Source organism: Giraffa tippelskirchi, chromosome 7, assembly GCF_054371585.1.
Source record: "Giraffa tippelskirchi isolate mGirTip1 chromosome 7, T2T-mGirTip1v1.2.pri, whole genome shotgun sequence".
In the NCBI taxonomy this organism is placed as follows: domain Eukaryota; kingdom Metazoa; phylum Chordata; class Mammalia; order Artiodactyla; family Giraffidae; genus Giraffa; species Giraffa tippelskirchi.
Window position 1 is genome coordinate 120,623,324 of NC_137281.1, and position 14,380 is coordinate 120,637,703.

The 14,380-nt window shown below is 40.7% G+C and overlaps 2 protein-coding genes across 12 annotated transcripts in view; one reads left to right on the forward strand and one right to left on the reverse strand.

Annotated features, from left to right (window-relative positions):
* The window catches only part of LOC145513089 (aromatase), a 63,241-nt gene extending 59,160 nt beyond the window's left edge, over positions 1–4,081 (forward strand). For 8 of the 10 annotated variants that reach the window (XM_081508280.1, XM_081508278.1, XM_081508285.1 and 5 more), the window contains one exon: positions 1,000–3,727. In XM_081508280.1, coding sequence (XP_081364406.1) covers positions 1,000–1,248 — 249 coding nt within the window. In that variant the 3' untranslated portion in view covers positions 1,249–3,727. Of the gene's footprint in view, positions 1–999 lie in introns of all 10 variants that reach the window. The other 2 variants (XM_081508279.1, XM_081508287.1) reach the window with 2 other exon arrangements.
* The window catches only part of LOC145513092 (uncharacterized), a 295,101-nt gene that overhangs the window by 81,250 nt on the left and 199,471 nt on the right, over positions 1–14,380 (reverse strand). For both annotated transcript variants that reach the window (XR_014059105.1, XM_081508290.1), the window contains one exon: positions 1,373–1,438. Coding sequence is in view for 1 of the 2 variants with exons in the window: in XM_081508290.1 (XP_081364416.1) it covers positions 1,373–1,438 (66 nt within the window). In the remaining variant the exon portion in view is untranslated. The remainder of the gene's footprint in view (positions 1–1,372; positions 1,439–14,380) is intronic.

Consider the following 14,380-nt stretch of genomic DNA (forward strand, 5'->3'; position numbering starts at 1 on the left):
GAGGCTGGCTCTCCAGCTCTTGGAAATGTCTTCATGGATGGCACACGAGAGATCAAAGTGTGAACAATTCAGGCCCTTAATTTGCCTAAAATGAGGTGAAGTTTGTTTAACCAATCCACTTTTCCATTTAAACTTATCACCTTGTCATTTTGTAGATTCAGCTGTAGCGTCATCTATGATGATTAGACAGAAATCAAATGAGAAGAAATGATTTGGTTTTTGCTGTCTGCCTTTGGTTCTCCAAATGGCCCCACAAGTACTAGTCTCTATTCGAAATAGGACTTGGTAATTGGAAGAACTCCCACCTTGTTCTTAATTGAGGTGTACTAGAGATTCTGCCTCTGTTATGTCAAATTCTAGGCAATTTTTTTTTAAATCTGAATTATCCATATAGTTCCCTCTGTGCTCCTTTTTCCATTGCCATATGGGGAAGAGATATGATCTGAGTTAAACCAGTTCTCTAATTTGTTCTGCTTCTATATAAGCAACGCATGCCGTGTTGCCAGTTGGTCTAAAATAACTAAGCATCTATTAGGTGCCAGACACTGAATCCAAATGGGGACAAGACAGAGAGGTGTGTCTCTTTAAATATCTGTATAACAAAAAATATTTAGATTCTTGACATTAATAGGACAGGAATCCACAGTTTTACCTAAATTTGTCCTTGTCATCAGGTTATACGGCCTGGCACAATGGTCTTTGCCTCAGTGACTGGTAGAACAGCAGTAAAGATGTGGCCTTCCCATTGAGCTAGCTAAGTACTTTACATGAAAATGTAACTGGGAATTATTGAGGTTGTATCTGTATCACAAAGGGTGAATCAAACTGGATGGAGAAAGAGTCTTATCCGAGTCATAGTCATTCCTGTCTGTGAAGAAGCAGTATGGTCAAATCACTAAAATCGAGCATTCTGACTGACAGTGTTTTCAGGGTGAATCAAAAGGAGATGCATGACTCTAGCCTTTACTACTCTGGCTAATTGTCTGATCTCTTTCCCAGGTTCCTTACAGGTACTTTCAGCCATTTGGTTTTGGGCCCCGGGCCTGTGCGGGAAAGTACATCGCCATGGTGATGATGAAGGTCATCCTGGTCACCCTTCTAAGACGCTTCCACGTGCAGACTTTGCAAGGTTGGTGTGTTGAGAAGATGCAGAAGAAAAATGACTTATCCTTGCATCCAGACGAGACCAGTGACCGGCTAGAAATGATTTTCATCCCAAGAAATTCAGACAAGTGCCTCGAGCGCTAAAGAAGTTTGGTCAGTCCCTGCCCCGGAGCACTGCTCAACAGAATTCCACATGGGGATCACCCATCTTTGCCAGGTGGTCCTCCTCACATGAACAACCATGGCCTGTGCCATTTTATAGGCTTACCTCCTGTGGGTTGTCAGCTAGCCAGGAGACACGGTTCATCTGACCAGATCCAAACCAGACACCAGACTGCAAGAGAAAATAGAGGCCACGAGTTTGTACAGGAAACTGCGGCCCTAAAGACCCAATTCCACAAAACATGCTTTGGAAAAGACAAGCCACCAGCAAAACTCACCCCAGCTCCTTACTGTCCTGCACTTTTTAACACCTGGGGCAGAAGCACTCAATTTGATTACAAAGACCAGGCCAACATCTACGTACTTCAGATCAAACATATCTCTTAGTGTGAATAAAACGGTTTTCATTTGCTTTTTGGTGGGGTGGGGACTACAACATCCATACCCTTGGAGAAATGCTTACAAATTCAGCGTTTGACTTTCCTATGAACTACATTCAATTAACTCTTGTTTATCTACATGTGACTTGTCTGAGGAAAAAGTTACATTGAAGATTATCCTTTTCCAATTTCTCAATTTATTCCTCTCTTACCTCTGATACAACAGGTGTAGATTCAGGTATAAGAATACAAAGTAACTTATTAATAGCCTGAATAAGATATAATTAGTACCATTTATCTGCCATACTAAAAAATTCACACAATGCATTTTAAATTAAAATTCCTCTTTTCATGTCTGCATTGTTGCTTAGCTCCAGGAGTGCAGTAACCAAGATATAAATTTAGATAATGGCACCTATTAACTCTTACTGAAGCTTCTGTGATTTTCAGGGAGGGTAAGACTCTGAGTGTATATCTAAATCTACAACCCAGTGGGTTCAAACTTCTAAGGAATGCTCCTTGTACCATTATCTTTCTCTCTTACCATTTCTTCCCTCCTCTTTCTTTCCATGACCCCAAAAGCCAAGAGCAATAAGCATATCAGTAGAGAACACAGCCAAGGTAGAACCCTTACAATCACATTTTATCCTAGCTCCAATTTAACAGTTACCTATGAGATTTAACAGTTAACCTGGTTTACTGAATCACCACTATAGGTAACTGTGGAAAAATGCACATCTTGGAATGAGCTCCAAATCAAACAGATGAGTGAATTTTCCAAGTATTAATTCTACTTTCCTTGTGTATTATTGATATGGCCTTACAAGTGTATCTGCTGAATGCCACATAAAAACTAAAAAACTAAACTCATTTACAACATGTATATGTTTGCCATTGAGTCAACCTGAATATTCTTCTCATCCTGCTGCTTGGCAGTAGAGCAACAGCTGAGTATAAAATGAGAATGTAAGCTCCTGAGAGTGGAATCTCTTTTCTTTCTTCTGGAATCCATGCCTGTCCCCTATTCTTACTCCCCATATTTGTTTTCAAGATCAATACTGAACTGACACTCTGGCCCAGAGATATTCTAATTGACCCAGAAATCAAGTAAAGGAGAAGCAGGTATCCTAAAAATTAAAGGATGGGCATTAATAAAGCAGCATATATTTGAAATTGAAATTATCTAGATCATCTATATGACATAAACATATGCAGAAATATATCTGTGTATCTGGATATATCTGCGTAGTCAGTTCTAGAAAGTGAAAGTGAAAGTCCCTCAGTCATGTCCAACTCTTTGAGACCCCATGGACTATATAGTCCGTGGAATTCTCCAGGCCAGGATACTGGAGTGGGTAGTCTTTCTCTTCTCCAGGTGATCTTCCCAGGGATCCCAGGGATTGAACTCAGGTCTCCCACATGGCAGGCAAATTCTTTACCAGCTGAGCCACAAGGGAAGCAGTCAGGTCTAGATGAGTATCCAAACAAGAAAAGGATTTTAGACTTAATGTATCCTCATTAATTCACTTGGTGATTATTAATGGTTTACTTTGTCTGGCTGGAGCTGCACAATAGAGCAAAACAGACTTTGGATCCCTGTACTTCATCCATCTAATTCTCTTGAACATCTACTGTATTTAATATGCATATATGCAGCCAAGGTCATACTCTGCCTATACAAAGTGAAATGGAAGGTGAATATAGCTGTATATAGATAATGCAGATACAAAAATACTCTCGGGGAAAACTGGGGTGGGGTGGGGGCAAGAGGAGAGGGAAAATATTGGTTAGCATTATCTAAGCAAACTCTCCCAGAAACAGATTATCTGGGTAATTGTTCAGCTCGTCACTCTTTTCCCTGTATTGACAAACCTCATAAGTATGTACAGACTTGGCTTAAGGAATATGGAATGTCATTGACTTTTCATTGGGTTGATGAATGTATATTTGAAAATCCTCTTTCGCTTCAGAATTTTGCCTCATTGTTAAGTACTTAATTGTGACTCTGAATGTGCTGTGTATTCTGTCTTCACCAACTCTCAAAGAACTGGAACGTATAAATTATTAGTGAAATACATACACATGAAGGCTCTATCATTTTCAACTTGAGGAAAACTGTAGTCTCCCATCTTTGGAAGTTCCAGACACCTGCCTCTGCCTTCACTGACCTCTTACTCTTCCCTTCCCCAAATGGAAAATCATCTCATTTAGAAAGACTCCACATAATGGGAAATGCCAGTTGGAAGCTGTCACTTTTTATTTCTAAGCAGCACCCCTCACCATTCATGGTGCTAATATCCCACAGAAGTGTGTGGCACTGGCCCACTGGAAAGAGTGCTAGCTGGGCTCTCCTCAATCCCCTGTATTAGTTGGTCTCTGGAACTGAATTTCTCATCTGTATTTTCAAAAGACTGGCTAAATTAAACTTTGTCAAAGTATGGAGTTGAATGGAATTCGTGGTACTTTCAGTTGAACTCAGCTCAAAAACAAAGTCAAGAGCTAAGGGCAAAGACAAACTCTCCATGGCTCAACTCAAGATGTTACTCATTCTCTTATTGAAGTTTTTAGCAGGTTTTGACCTATGTCTAGGGAGTCACTGCCATACCATTTCCACCAGGTCAACAAAACAAAAGGAATGCATATAGACAAGAAAATGTGGTCATCAAACCCAGCCCATCAGGTATACATGCCTCTTTTATCTTCCATCAAGAAAGCATTACAGGAAATCCAAACGGTGCTCTGTATCAACTTAGAGGGGTGGGATGGGGAAGGAGATGGGAGGGAGGTTCAAAAGGGAGGGGATATATGTACACCTATGGCTGATTCATGTTGAAGTTTGACAGAAAACAACAAAATTCTATAAAGCAATTATTCTTAAATAAAAAAATAAAAAGAAAAAAACATTACAGACTACAAAACAAATTAAAATTCTTATGAGAATATAAGGATTACTGCAAGAATAACCTTAAATGCACTCTACTTATAGCCTAAAGCAGTTTTTTCACGGACTTTAGCATTTTAACTTATTGATAAAACATTTCTTGTAATAAAAATCATAAGTCGCAAGACCTGGAAGCTGAGCCTGCAGTCCAGGTGTTTTTTAATGTTTCTTTCACCTACAAATCTACAAATAAGGAGGCAGTGAAGTCTTGACTCTGGGCCCAGCCTTTTCACAAATGTATACTTGGGTCAGTTGTTTATTTACTTCCTTATACCTCAGTTTTCTCATCAATCCAATAGGAATAATAAATTCCTCACAAAGTTGATGTGGCAATTACAAGGGATAATTTAGGTGCCGCTCTCAGCACAGTGTCTGCTATAGGGCAACCTCTCAGTAAGCCTTGCACCTGATAATGGTGATGCTCAGTAATTAGGCTGATGATGACACTCTGAAACCTCTTTTCATGCAGTGGAGGGGCAGAAGATGTCCCAGATGCTTGTGCATTCATGATCTCACTTGAAATTTCCTGACAACTCTCACATTAGTATGATTGCCTGGGAAGCCCCACATTGTATTGACGACAAGACAGGGGAGACTTGCCCATAAGGACTCAGCCAGTAAAGGAGTTAGATTCTTGCCCATTTCTCATTCCAAACCCTCAGCCCCTTCATCATGCTGCCTCTCTGCAGCGGGACTCACTGCTGTAAGGCTGAGGAGTCTAGTCCCAGGTTCCTGGCTCTCACCCATGTGATGTTGGGTAAACCTTTTTCAAGTCTCATTTCACCTCATTCTCACCTCATTACCCAAAGAAAATAAGTCAGGAAATATCTTCTTCATCCATAAAATCTGGATGATTCTACCTGCCTTACCCACTTGCCATGAATGCTTGGAGGCTCTTGCTCAAGATAGGTGTTTTATGGGAAAGTGCTGTAAAACTTCACTTAGTATAAGGTGGTGATATTAACATGTGGATTGCATCAGCTGCCTCAACTGGAAATTATCAGATTCCATTAAGCTATTACCTAACCACCAGGAACATTCTTAGTTTTGCATAATTTCAATTCATGTGGTACTCCAAGAAAAAAAAAGAGTGGAGGAAAAAAGTAGTAATTTACTATTATCAGAGAGCAAACCAGACCTCATGATGGCCATAAAATCCTCTCCATTTTGGCCAAATTGAGAAATGCTAAGAAACCCATTATGATGGAGACAGATATCAGGCAAACTTTTCTTTTGGCAAAGATGTCAGATATGAATGAAATAGTTCCTCATCTGGTTATTTCCAAACATCCAGATATTTAACCCAGCCAGACATAGGCATGGAGGTTTCCTCTTCTAGCCTAGTTCAGCTTGGATAGATTAGGAGCTGAGAACACTTCATTCTTTGGCCTTTCTTATTTCAATTTATTGTAAGTATATTCATTCTTTCACATCAAGAAAGCAATCATAACTGTAGGCACTTTCTTATTGTATTCAGCCCTTTACAAAATTATTTCATTTAATTCTTCCAACAATACTACGAGGCAGATATCACCCCCATTTTACAGATTAATTCTGCCCTTTCAGCCATTAAATTCTTGCTACTAGCTTTGTTAGCTGTTAGCTGTGCTTAGTCACTCAGTTGTGTCTGACTCTGTGATGCCATAGACAGGACCCTGCCAGGCTCCTCTGTCCATGGGGATTATCCAGGCAAGAATATTGAAATGGATTGCCTTGCCCTTCTACAGGGGATCTTCCCAACCCAGGGATTCAACCCAGGTTTCCTGCATGGCAGGCAGATTCTTCACTGTTTGAGCCACCAGGGAAGCCCAAGAATACTGGAGTGAGTAGCCTATCTCTTCTCCAGGGGAACTCTCTGACCCAGGAATCAAAATGGGGTCTCCTGCACTGCAGGCAGATTCTTTACCACCTGAGCTACTTGCTTTGTAGAGTTTCTCAAGCCTCCCCAAACAAACTTCAGCATACATGCTCCGTGTCTCAGGTTCTCTTACCAACACCTGCCCCCTCCAGTTTTTCTTGATCTGCTGAACTTATCTACCTCAGTTATAAAACATATATAAATCTCAAAATCTTTTCTTCCCTTCAAACATAGCTATTTCCCCAAAGAATTGCTTAAGAAAATTATAGGACTTGTGGAAGGAAAGGAGGTTCTGCCTTTCAGATACCCCTAAAACAACAGCATCTCCTTTACCTGAAGATGAGGCTGGTCCTACCTATACAGTGGTGTCTAGGTTATAAGGGTTCCCCAGTCAGAATGTCTAGAGGAGCAAGGCACTTATGATCTGTAAGTAGAGCTTGTGGGAAAAAAGGAGCACGTCTCACCTGTAGGCACTAAACACAGGTTCAACATTCTGAAATACAGTGTCAACCAAACAAAGTCATGCATGAGCTGGATTGGCTCACTAGTACCTCCCTTCCCATGGGAAATTAACACTTGCCCTGACCATCAACACTTTCCCTCAGGCAAGCTTACCACCTTCCACAAACATAGCTGCATGCGTTTACTACTCGTTGTTGTTCAGTTAAGTTGTATCTGACTCTTTGCAACCCCACGGACTGCAGCACACCAGGCTTCCCTGACCTTCACTATTCCTGGAGTTTGCTCAAACTTGTGTCCATTGGGTCGGTGATGCCACCCAACCATCTCATCCTCTGTTGTCCCCTTCTCCTCCTGCCTTCAACCTTTCCCAGCATCATGGTCTTTTCCAATGATTTGGCTTTTTGCATCAGGTGGCCAAAGTATTGGAGCTTCAGCATCAGCATCAGTCCTTCCAATGAATATTCAGGACTGATTTCCTTTAGGATTGATTAGTTTGATCTCCTTACAGTCCAAGGGACTCTCAAGAGTCTTCTCCAACACCACAGTTCAAAACCGCCAATACTTTAATGCTCAACCTTCTTTATGGTCTAACTCTCACATCCATACATGACCACTGGAAAAATCATAGCTTTGACTATACAGACCATTGTTGCAAAGTGAGGCCTCTGCTTTTTAAATGCTGTCTAGCTTTGTCATAGCTTTTCTTCCAAAGAGCAAGCATCTTTTAATTTCATGGCTGTGGTCACCGTCCCCAGTGATTTTGGACCCCAAGAAAATAAAGTCTCTCATGGTTTCCATTTTTCCCCCATCTATTTGCCATGATGGGACCAGATGCCATGATCTTAGTTTTCTGTATGTTGAGTTTTAAGCCAGCTTTTTCACTCTCCTCTTTCACCTTCCTGAGTTCAGTTCAGTTCAGTCACTCAGTTGTGTCTGACTTTTTGAGACCCCATGAACCGCAGCACACCAGGCCTCCCTGTCTATCACCAACTCCCGGAGTCCACCCAAACCCATGTCCATTGAGTTAGTGATGCCATCCAACCATTTCATCCTCTGTCGTCCCCTTCTTCTCCTGCCCTCAATCTTTCCCAGCATCAGGGTCTTTTCCAATGAGTCAGCTCTTCACATCAGTAGGCCAAAGTATTGGAGTTTCAGCTTCAACATCAGTCCTTCCAATGAACACCCAGGACTGATCTCCTTTAGGATGGACTGGTTGGATCTCCTTGCAGTTCAAGGCACTCTCAAGAGTCTTCTCTAATGCCACAGTGCAAAAGCATCAATTCTTTGGCGCTCAGCTTTCTTTATAGTCCAGCTCTCACATCCATACATGACCGCTGGAAAAACCATAGCCTTGACTAGATGGACCTTTGTTAGTAAAGTAATGTCTCTGCTTTTTAATATGCTGTCTAGGTTGGTCATAACTTCCCTTCCAAGGAGTAAGCGTCTTTTAATTTCATGGCTGCAATCACCATCTGCAGTGATTTTGGAGACCCTAAAAATACAGTCAGCCACTGTTTCCACTGTTTCCCCATCTATTTCCCATGAAGCGATGGGGCCAGATGCCATGATCTTAGTTTTCTGAATGTTGAGCTTTAAGCCAACTTTTTCACTCTCCTCTTTCGCTTTCGTCAAGAGGCTCTTTAGTTCTTCTTCACTTTCTGCCATACCTTCCTGAAAAGTCTCTTTAGTTCCTCTTCACTTTCTGCCACTAGGGTGGTATTATCTGCATATCTGAGGTTGTTGATATTTGTCCTGGCAACCTTGATTCCAGTTTGTGATTCATCCTGGAATCAGGATGTGATTCAGCCTGGCATCTCTCATTATGTACTCTGCATATAATTTAAATAAGCAGGATGACAATTACAGCCTTGACATTGGTCTGTTATTCCTATCTCTTTAAGAATTTTTCACAGTTTGCTGTGATCCACACAGTCAAAGGCTTTAGTGAAATCAATGAAACAGAAGTTGATGTTTTTCTGAAATTCTCTTGCTTTTTCTATGATCCAGTGGATTTTGGCAGTTTGATCTCTGGTTCCTCTGACTTTTCTAAATCCAGCTTGCACATCTGGAAGTTCTCAGTTCATGTACTGTGCAAGCCTAGCTTGAAGGATTTTGAGCATAATCTTGCTACCATGTGAAATGAGTGCAATTGTATGGTAGTTTGAACATTCTTTGGCAATGTCTTTCTTTGGGAATGGAATGAAAACTGACCCTTTCCCGTCCTGTGGCCACTGATGAGTTTTCCGAATTTGCTAGCATATTAAGCACAGCACTTTAATAGCATTATCTTTTAGGATTTTAAATAGGTCAGCTGGAATTCCATCACTTTCATTAACTGTTCATAGTAATGCTTCCATATGGCCCACTTGACTTCACACTCCAGGATGTCTGGCTCCAGGTGAGTGACCACATTATTGTGGTAATCTGGCTCATTAAGACTTTTTTTTTTTTACAGCTCTACTGTGTATTCTTGCCACCTCTTCCTAATCTCTTCTACTTCTGTAGGTCCATACCATCTCTGTCCTTTATTGTGCAAATTATCCCCAAACTCACCGCCATTAATCAAACATTTATTATGCTCATGAATTCTGGGGTTTAGGAATTTAGAAAAGGTACATCAAGAATGGCTTGCCTCTGCTCCATGATGTTGTTGGAGGTAGCTGGAAAACTTGAAGGCCAAAGGCTAGAATCTTCTGAAGGCTCCTTTACTCACATACATCACATACATCTGCCACTGGGAGCCTCAGGTCCCATACATGTGGCCAGTTGGGCTTCCTTACAGGATGGTGGCTGTCTGGATTAACTACTGTACAGTTACTTCTTCTCACTCTGTTATTACTAAGTAGCTTATAGGGAGATAGTATGAGACTGAATAAAAACTCTGTATCTCAATCATAACTTTTTCACTACTTTTAGCATCTACTGATGATTTTTGCCTACAGCAATTCATGTAGTATTTTTGCAAACTCTATTTTTAAATGCCAGTTTACTTCACAGACAACTACATTTCTTCAAGAAGTTTAAAATCCAAACAGATTACAGGTTAAATCTTGGAGACATAGAATCCCTCTTGCTTACAAAACTTCATCATTGATAAAGCCTCTTGTTTTTCTAGTTTGATAATCTTTGTTAATCCAACAGGCTACCAAAAATGATATCTCATTATACATTTAATTACACTTCTATTATTATACACTGAAGTTGAGCATCTTTTCATGTTTGAACTATTTATATTTCCTTTTTTATAACTGTTCATATCATTTTTCCATTTCATGTTTACTTGCAGGATGCTTTTTATATATGGGCTTCCCTGATAGCTCAGTTGGTAAAGAATCCACCTGCAATGCATGAGACCCCAGTTCGATAGCTGGATCAGGAAGATCTTCTGGAGAAGGGATAGGTTACCCACTCTAGTATTCTTGGGCTTCTGTTGTGGCTCAGCTAATAAAGAATCTGCCTGCAATGTGGGAGACCTGGGTTTGATCCCTGAGTTGAGAAGATCTCCTGAAGAAGGGAAAGGCTACCCACTCCAGTATTCTGGCCTGGAGAATTCCATGGACTATACAGTCCATGGGGTTGCAAAGAGTCAGTCACGATTTAGTGACTTTCACTCACTTTTATATATGCAGAAGTAATTATTGTATAAAGAAATATATTATGGAAGATAGCTCTTTATCAGTTACACAGGTGGCAAGCATTTTTCTCAGCTTTGTGTTTGCCCTTTCTCTTTTAATTTTGCTTGAAAATTCTTTCTCATGAACACTTGTTTTTGTTATTTCTATGTAGTAGAACTATTTTGTGTGTATGTGGTTTATTGAAAGATTATTTCACATTTCTGCTATTATTAGTCAAATCACTCATATTTTCACATATTACATTTATTATTTTATTCTTCACGAAGTTTTTTTTTTTTTTTTTTGTCTATCTGGACTTTGTCATTAAAAGTGAGTTAGAGATCCAACTTTTCTTTTCATATAATGATGTATTTAATAGTTGTTTGAACATCATTAAATGAATAATTTACCTTTTCCCTAACTGATACAACTTTTATAATGTAATAAATTCCAGCATGTATTTGCCTTTCTTTTTAGTCTGTATTAGTGATATAGTCATGTTTTAATTATCATAGATTTATAATATTTTAATATTTGGTTTGACCAGTATCTTTTCATTATAATTTTTCTAAGAATATGCTTCTTTTCCATGTGAACTTAGATTCAGGTTATATGCAGAAAAAAGTGAGTTTAATCAAATAAATAGATATACATCAAAAACACATTTAGAATGCTATGTTAAGCCACACCAAAGAGGATACCATAAAAGTGTTGAGCAGTGGAAAGGTCTGATGTGTTTGAACTTCTGTGGATTTGAAAAGACTTTGATACTCATACATCTATATGAAAAGATGTAAAGTCTCCCTAAATTAATCCAGAAATATATTACTTTCATGATAACATTTATTTGGGGAATATTTAATCTGCTTCTCACTATTGTAAATGAATTACTTTTTATCACCCTATCTTCTAATTGCAGCTTTTATATAGTTAAGTGTTTATAACTACTTCAAGAGTTTATAAGTTCCATAAATTTATATCACTTAATGGAAGAGAATATTATTTCTTTCAACATTAACCACCAACACACTTAGCAGGAAATGAATCTAGGGCTCCACACAAAAGCAAAAGACCACTTTTTGTCCTCTTCTTATCCATTCTTCAAACAACCTCATGAGGGAGATGTTATGATAACTCTAATTTTTCAAGAAATATAAAATCAGCACAGTTGTATGGCTTCCTTGACCTCTACAAAGTCAATGCTTCTGCTCAGCCAGCTTCAACAACTTTCTCTGTCTGTCTCCAGCTGATTCATCAAGTAACCCCTATCACAAGGCTTTGTCCCTACTGTGTGGAAATCTATATAGGAAGAAAAGGAAAAAAAAGTAGTTTCTTTCAAGCCTCAGAAGAGGCAGAGAAAAACTTCATAAAATCCTAGAAAAGATGCTGAGACAGATGGACAGAACTCAGGAAAAGAGCCACCTAGAACTCCTAGATGAATGAGTTTCTCAGGAAAGTCAGGCAGGATAATGGATAATGCCTGGTTAGAGAAAAATGGTCATTACATTTGTTCATATGTTTATTCTGAATGGTTTTACAATCCTTAAATACATCTTTGGTAAATTTTCAACTGTTGTATATAATGAAGCTTTGAGTGGTGTTTTACAAAGAGAAATTTGTTTTTATGGAGCTGAAATATCATGAGGTTAACTTTGTAGTATATCAAAAAGCAAGTGTTCTTCAGGGAGTCCCTTGGACAGCAAGGAGATCAGGATCACTCCTAAAGGAAATCAACCCTGAATATTCATTGGAAGGACTGATGCTGAAGCTGAAGCTCCAATACTTTGGCCACCTAACATGAAGAGCTAACTCACTGGAAAAGACCCTGATGCTGGGGAACATTGAGGGCAGGAGGAAAAGGGGACACCGAGGATGAGATGGTAGGATGGCATTGCTGACTCAATGGATGTGAGTCTGAGCAAACTCCAGAAGATGGTGAAGAACAGGGAAGCCTAGTGTGCTGCAGTCCACGGGGTCGCAAAGAGTTTGACATGACTGAGGGACTCAAGAACAACTGCAGGGAGGCAAGTGAGTTTCTCTTGCGACTTAGCAAACATTTCTGAATGGGAAACAGCAAAGGAAGGTTCCATTTGACAGCCACTGACAGGATAGAGAAGTCTAGACAGGAAACCCATAGTTGTCATTTCTGAATGGAAAAATCTTGAAAAACCGCTCAAAGTATTTAAAGTGTAGCATCACAAATAGAACAGGAGCTCTGACCTGACCTATGTACCATACTTCTCTTCTGCTATACAATATAATTTTCACATTTTCTCTTACCCAGAGTCCTGCTTTGTTGACTTAAGTATTCACATTCAGTGTATGGACCATGTGAGCTGACCATAACTCAACGTTCAAACCTGACTTACTTGACTCTTCCACCTTCAGAACTGCCTTCTCCTGTGGCACGAGCCCTCCTTGTTCTCCAGATGCTACAGCCTGTCATCCGAGGCTATCATTTCTACATTCAAACTGTTTTTTTTTTCAAACTATTTTTAAATTAACACTTCCTTCCTACTGCAACATCCCAATCCTGGCCTTTATCCCTGAATTCTAGATTCTCTCATTTATTCGACACACTTTGACTGGGCACTGACTGCTGGTATATTCAGCCACACATTGGGCAAAGGGTAGAGACATGAGGAGACACCACCTGCGGACCAGAGAGAGGGCTTATTCACAGAGGGTGAAACTGCAGCTCAAGTCTAGAAGGATGAGGAGCTTCCCTGCTGGGCTTCTTGACTCGAACTCTTTCTAATTCAATCCACCATAACTTCTCTTCAGCCTGACTGCTCTCTTTCATTCTTGAGTCAAAGCTTTCAAGTTCCCTCCTTCATCCAGGCAGCTCATCCACTCAATCTGTCTGGCTCTGTGCTCAGAGATACAGATCGGGTGAGATCCAGTCCCTGGCCTTAAGGAGTTCAGAAGGAGAAAGATCAACAGACCCACAAGTATGGAGCTGCCTGAGGCAGGGATAACAGGTGCCCTGGGGTCCCAGAGAGGGCATAAGGAGTTCTGCTAGGCACTGGAAAGAGCTGGACTGCGGGTGGGGGGCATTGTTTTCCAAGAGAAGGTGACATTCACATTATCAGCTGGACGTGGGGGAAGGCTAGGCAGAAAGCATCCCAGGCAAAGGGAGCTGCAAGTGGAAACACACAGAACAAACGGAGAGGTATGTAACTGCAGTCCCTCTCCATGGTGGGAGAGGAGGTGCACAGTTAGTGGGGTAATGACCCAGATTCTGACCACCTCAGAATGGTCGTGATGGCCATATGTTCCCTCCACCAGGTAGATTTATCATTCCTGAGGATGCCTGAGGCAATAACAACTAATAATAAGGTTTCAAATGAATGAAACCCCATGCAGCCACTTCTGACTCACTTCACACGCCACTGCACTGATATGGCTGGGCTTGTATGGGGCTCAACAGTCACTGAGAATCAGACTCTGGGATCAAGGCTCATATTCACAAGTCACAGTGTGGACTGAGGTGGTGTAAGTACTAGACCGAGGCACTGATGACCCCAGCTGCAGGCGTGCTGCCATCTGATGGCTCAGATGAGTTTTCCTCTAGGATTTGCTCTCAGTTGAAGAGAACAGCCTCATTCAAAGTCATGACCCCTTCCCACAGATAACCCACATCCAGTGATGGATGCAGGGAACAAGGCCTGGGCCTCCTACCTTTATACAGAACAACTTGAAAGGACCACTCCAGCTCCAGGGCCTCCCGTGGGATTGACTGACCTCTGTCACATCTGCATGGCACTTCAACTCCCTCTTCCCACCCTGCTGTATTCATACCATCATAGGTGTTCATCCCAAGAGTACTCCCAATACACATACATCTCTGCCTGTGAGT